Genomic DNA, 886 nt, shown 5'->3' with positions numbered 1-886 from the left:
TCCCGGATGTGGCAGATGTGGCAGATGTTTCAGAAAAAATATGAGAGGACATCCCCCCAGAAAAAGTTTTATTTTTACCCCCCAGATCCGCCACATCCGGAACATCTGGAACAAGTCAGGATTCCGTCTAATAATCTATTGGAAGCAGTGAGACAGCAAACCAGGTAAATTAGTAGGTAAGCCCCTAGAAGGTCGGTACTAGAGCCAGTAAGACCAACCCCGTTCTGCCCCCGTCAGAAAAAATAAGTAATTGAACAATGGGTATACCATAAGTAACCTATAAGGACAGATAACATGTATACCCCGCACGCAGTATCAGTAATTCCTGAACTTGTAGGCCATATCCTGGAACACATTCCGAAGTAGCAATTTCGGGCCACGTCTTTTAGAAGTCAGCCCAATCTGGAAAGCCGAAGCTGAACGAGTACTCTGGAAGCGGCATAAAAAAGCCGAGGAGGCATACGACAGGGCAGTAGAAAAGAAGGAAAAAGCAAACGATGCTCTTGGCCAATCATTGGAGGAGGAGGGTACCCTCCGTGAACTTGAATGGAAGGCGTATCAAAAGGCTTGTAAAGAGTTAACGGACACTAGAAAAAAGCTAACTATAGTAAAAGGAGCTCTTGAGCGGTTTGGATTTCAGATATATGTAGTTTGAAAAAGGGGGAAGGGAAGATTTAGAGCAGTCGTAAAGGTTCGTGGTTTATAGTTTTTTTTTTTACCCCTAGAAGATAACCAGATATAACCAGAGGACCGCAGAATCGCAGGACCATAGGACTACAGGAGGGTAAATTGGTAGGAGTGCAGATCTTTGGAAAAATATTCGGCAATTGAAGATTAGGTAACTATAAATTAGTACTCGATTTGATAGAACAAAAAATGACTGCCC

The 886-nt window shown here is 43.2% G+C and overlaps 1 protein-coding gene across 1 annotated transcript; it reads left to right on the top strand.

The window, feature by feature from the left end:
• Positions 1 to 257: 257 nt before the first annotated feature.
• OCT59_000642 (uncharacterized protein) lies at positions 258 to 655 on the top strand (the record flags this gene model as incomplete). The annotated part of the gene is made up of 2 exons (XM_066138978.1): positions 258 to 261; positions 390 to 655. The coding sequence occupies 2 exons, from the start codon at positions 258 to 260 to the stop codon at positions 653 to 655; spliced, it is 270 nt and encodes an 89-aa protein (XP_065988422.1).
• Between the last annotated feature and the right edge of the window lie 231 nt (positions 656 to 886).

The sequence above is a fragment of the Rhizophagus irregularis genome, chromosome 1 (assembly GCF_026210795.1).
Source record: "Rhizophagus irregularis chromosome 1, complete sequence".
NCBI lineage: Eukaryota > Fungi > Glomeromycota > Glomeromycetes > Glomerales > Glomeraceae > Rhizophagus > Rhizophagus irregularis.
Note: the sequence above shows the minus strand (reverse complement) of the source record. Positions and strands in the feature narration are given on the sequence as shown.